At 48.0% G+C, this 5000-nt stretch overlaps 1 protein-coding gene across 1 annotated transcript in view; it reads left to right on the top strand.

Annotated features, from left to right (window-relative positions):
- The first annotated feature begins 1804 nt into the window (after positions 1-1804).
- Positions 1805-5000, top strand: part of LOC133118004 (neuronal PAS domain-containing protein 4-like) — a 21905-nt gene continuing 18709 nt past the window's right edge. The window contains exon 1 of the mRNA XM_061227595.1: positions 1805-1895. Within this exon, the coding sequence (XP_061083579.1) occupies positions 1805-1895 (91 nt within the window). The remainder of the gene's footprint in view (positions 1896-5000) is intronic.

Raw genomic sequence — 5000 nt, 5'->3', positions numbered from 1 at the left:
AGGTATTTATGGTTTGATTAATGAATTTATATTTATGTAATTTTATCTGTTCTAGTCTGTTCAAGGACTCCCCTCTGACACGACCTGATGATGGTAAAATTGAGTTTGGGAGACCCCTAGTGGATAGTCAGTAAAACTTCAACCTGGTCCTTTTGTTTTCAGAGGAACAAACAGCTGCTTCTGAAGTCTACTTGTGCTGTAATTTGTCTGTGACTCTGAAGGGCACACTTACTCCAGGTAAGGTCTGAATAAATGATAATTTTAGAGGAGAATCTGTCTGATCACAGTGCTGTCTTCACACCTGTGCTTCCAAGCAAACACGCTGTGTGAAACAAACATTTAAAACAACAGCAGTTTAGAGAAGTTTGGAACTCATGGGGACTTGTGTGTCTTTTGGGATTATATTCCCTCCCCAATGGAATTACCGTGTTTTAATCACTGTTTCGTTACTCTTGTTTGTGCTGTAAGTCACTCCCAGAGAATCTTACAAATACCAGGTGAGTAAAACATTAGCAGTATAGAACTGGCAGTAGCTCCCAAAGTCTCAAACAAACTTTACAGGTTTTGCTGCACTGTTGATGGAGGTCCTCCAGCCCTGAGCTTCCCTGGCTCTGAATGAGCAGTTATCCCTGGTGTAAAATGCAGCTATGACCAACGACTGGCTGTTTCAAAACATAGCTTGAGCTGGGTTTTTTTTTACGGAGGAAAGAAATGTCTGGGTGGGATCTGCGTTCAGTTCCTGAATCATCCAGCAGAGGGCAGCGCTAACACTCCGTGAAGTTTCTGCGGCTCCATGCGACAGATTGATCCTGCTGTGTTCATGATGTCTGGCTGCCTGTTGTTTCCTCATACAGGAGAGAGAGAACGAAAACCCCCGCAGTCTCTCTGCATTAAAAAAATAAAATAAAAATCGAATAAAATATTAGGAAATTAACATTTTCTCTACGGGTGGCCTAAAATTTCCCTCGGGATGAATAATGTATCTATCTATCTATCTATCTATCTATCTATCTAGTGTAGTGGTTAAGGTACATGACTGGGACCCGCAAGGTCGATGGTTCAATCCCTAGTGTAACCACAATAAGATCCGCACAGCCGTTGGGCCCTTGAGCAAGGCCCTTAACCCTGCATTGCTCCAGGGGAGGATTGTCTCCTGCTTAGTCTAATCAACTGTATGTCACTCTGGATAAGAACATCTGCCAAATGCCATTAATGTAACGTAATGTGTAACATTTAGACTCACTAAACACCATCCTCTCTGCTCTCCTGTGGGTTTAATATCCCTGGTGTGATGAAGTGAAAGAGAGAAGATTGGTTCAGAGAGGACAGAGCTTCATACACTGCTAAAATTGTAAAAAGTGTTTTAGTCTTATATTTAGACTTACAATCTTACTTATATCTATTACCTTTTTTTGCTAAATATCACAAAATTCTTGCCAGTGACAATTTTAAGAATCGGCAATGTGGTATGAAAATTTCACTTGTCAGGCAAACAGTACCTTCAAACATTTTTGAAAGCCACATTAAAACACAAAAACACGCAGACAGGTTGGATACAAACAGAAATGACCAGTCATCTGACCTGAGACAGAAAGAGCTTCAGAAATCTGCTCTGTCTCAGAAACCGATGCTTCCCCACTGTGCTACCTGCGTGTGTATGTGCACACATCTGTGTGTGTTAGTCTGAGTGTATGTGTACGTGTGTGTGTGTGTGTGTGCGCATATCTATGCGTGAGTGTGAGTCTATATATGCGTCTGTGTGACTGTAGACTCTGGCAGTCCAGTAAGAGGCCAGGTTGTGAGGATGTTATCGGGAGCTCAGGGCTGGGCCCTCGTCTCAGACTTTACTGAACCGGGCCACTGGAGCCGCCCCCCGGCCTCCTCCCCAGAGACGGGTGCAGTGATAACCCCCCCCTCGGCAGTGATAACCTCTCCAGTAGCAGCGTAACGAGGCTGTTAACGGCGGCTCAGCGGGGCTGCCGCTGTTATCAGTGGTCTGGGGGCGTGTAGTGTGTAGTGTGTAGTGCACAGGGTGTTATCAGCCTGCTCCTGCTGAGGACTGCTGATTGGATGAATGCAGCAGCGTAAAATCACGCAGTCAGCCTGGCAGGGCCTGGCAGGTACCGCCAACCCCCCCCAGTACCAACATAACTACCCCAAAGCCCCCCAGTACCAACATAACTACCCCAAAGCCCCCCATTACAGACTTAATTACCCCCCTAGCCCCCCAGTACTGATATAATTACCTCACAGCCCCCCAGTACCAACATAACTACCCCAAAGCCCCCCAGTACCAACATAACTACCCCAAAGCCCCCCATTACAGACTTAATTACCCCCCTAGCCCCCCAGTACTGATATAATTACCCTCCAGCCCCCCAGTACTGACATAACTACCTCACAGCCCCCCAGTACTGACATAACTACCCCACAGCCCCCCAGTACTGACATAAATATCCCACAGCTCCCCATCACTCACATAATTACCCTCCATACCCATAATTACATAATTGCACAATTACTGTAGTATTGATACTCCACTGCTACATTTTATCTGTATTATTTATTACCAAATGCCACAAAAACGTTCTCACAGTGTTACTGGAATGTTTTGTCAATGTTATAACATTGTCACAATATCACAGCAACACTGTGGGAACGTTTTGCGTCGGCTTGGGTGCTGCAGCGACACTGCTAAATATTTCAGCCTTATATTACTGAAAAATAAATCTTATTTCTTTATTTTTTCTTGCTAAATAACCAAAAAATATTTCCAATGAAGTAAGACAGTTTGCCTCATTTCAAGATTTGCCAATGGAATGAGACAATTTGAGCGAGCAGTAACTTAAAACAAGTTTTCTAATTGAGAGAAAAAACATCTTAAGTCTTATTTACAAGACTAAAAAGACTAAAAAGTCACTTTTTGCAGCGAGACGGACACAGACATTGAAATGATTCATGCCCTGCATTAGCCCTGCTGGCTGAGGGAATGGGGGGTTTATCTGAAAGTGGGGTGCTGTAAGAGGATTGGGGGGAGTCTGGGGGGGGGGGGTATTATTAATTTTGGCGGCACAGTCCTCAGGACTTCCTCTCGGGATTAGACTTTGAGGCTCATTTCTTACCCCCCTGACCCGGCTCAGACAGGGCAGGGCGGCGGGGAGAAACCGCACGGCTCAAATGAAACCGTCCTGTTTCTGTCAGGCCTGAATCAGGAGGCCGGGGTCATAAGGTGATCACAGACACGCGTGTGCGTGTGTACGGCACACATGACGCAGCCTGATTGTCATCAGCTGGCGATGGTATTCAGTGTCCTGGTGGTTGGAGTTTGAGGGGTGGGGTTGGTGGAGGTACAGTGTTTTTGGAGGGGGTGGTGAGCATGGGGGGGGGGGGTAGTCTTGCAGGAGGTACAGTGTTTTGGGAGGGGGTAGTGAGCATGGGGGGGTTAGTCTTGCAGGAGGTACAGTGTTTTGCAGTGTGGGGGGGTCCATGTACCTGACTGTGCGTCTGTCATTCTGACCCCTGACAGCCAATCCGTCTGTTTGTCTGTGTGCCTCACGTTTCCTGTCACTGTACAAATGTGAGCGTGATTCTGACGAGGGACCACACAGAGGGCCCCACCCTGCCTACCTACCCCCCACCCTGCCTACCTACCCCCCCACCCTGTCTACCTACCCCCCCACCCTTCCTACCTACCCCCCACCCTGCCTACCTACCCCCCCACCCTTCCTACCTACCCCCCACCCTGTCTACCTACCCCCCCACCCTTCCTACCTACCCCCCCACCCTGCCTACCTACCCCCCACCCTGCCTACCTACCCCCCCACCCTGCCTACCTACCCCCCACCCTGCCTACCTACCCCCCCACCCTGCCCCCACCATGCCTACCTACCCCCCACCCTGCCTACCTACCCCCCCACCCTGCCACCTCCATCTTATTTACCCACAGAAAGCTGCTCAAACAGATACATTCAATATTAATTTCTTTATCTTAGCACAGGGGTAGCCATCCATGCTCCTGGAGATCTACCGTCCTGTAGGTTTTCACTCCAGCCCAAACAAAGCCCACCTCATGCAACAGCTGGAGCAGGGCTGCCCAATCCTGTTCCTGGAGATCTACCGTCCTGTAGGTTTTCACTCCAACCCAAACAAAGCACACCTCATTCAACAGCTAGAGCAGGGCTGCCCCGACCCTGTTCCAGGAGATCTACCGTCCTGTAGGATTTCACTCCAATCCTAACGAAGCACAGCTCATTCAACAGCTAGAGCAGGGCTGCCCCGACCCTGTTCCAGGAGATCTACCATCCTGTAGGATTTCACTCCAATCCTAACGAAGCTCACCTCATTCAACAGCTAGAGCAGGGCTGCCCCGACCCTGTTCCAGGAGATCTACCATCCTGTAGGATTTCACTCCAACCCTAACAAAGCACACCTCATTCAACAGCTAGAGATCCTGTTGAGCTGCTAATTGGTAGAGTCAGGTGTGCCAAATTATGGTTGCAATGTAAACCTACAGGATGGTAGATCTCCAGGAACAGGGTTGGTGACACAGCTGAAGTATTTTGTGAATGAAATGACCCTGAAATGATCAGCAGGGAGACCTGGGTACCTGTATAAACCGTCTAAATTACTTTCCTTCTCTCAAGAAGGAAGTTGTGCTCCTGTCAGTTCTTCACCTCTCCTCCAGGGGCCGAGAGGCAGAAACCCATCAGTTTATTTACTCGGAGTGATGAAATGTCTCTAAATAACCTCGGGAAAAACTTGGGACCGGGGAGAGATTTGTGTTTGTCCCAATAAAAGTGACGGATGCAGCCATTACCCATCACCGATGAAGTTGTGGGCACCTCGCTCGAACTGCGTGTTTATTTAAGAGTGATCATGTCTGGGGGGCCCTCAGATTTACGTGGATCCCCGTGGAACCCGGCCGGTCGGCCTGATCTAAAGCAGACAGCCTTGTCCATATTTTCGTTTTTTTTTTTTTTTTTTTTTGTTTGGTTTATGAT

Source organism: Conger conger, chromosome 18 (genome assembly GCF_963514075.1).
Source record: "Conger conger chromosome 18, fConCon1.1, whole genome shotgun sequence".
Classification (NCBI taxonomy): Eukaryota; Metazoa; Chordata; class Actinopteri; order Anguilliformes; family Congridae; genus Conger; species Conger conger.
The sequence above is the reverse complement of the archived record's forward strand: the minus strand, read 5'-3'. Positions and strand labels throughout refer to the sequence as shown.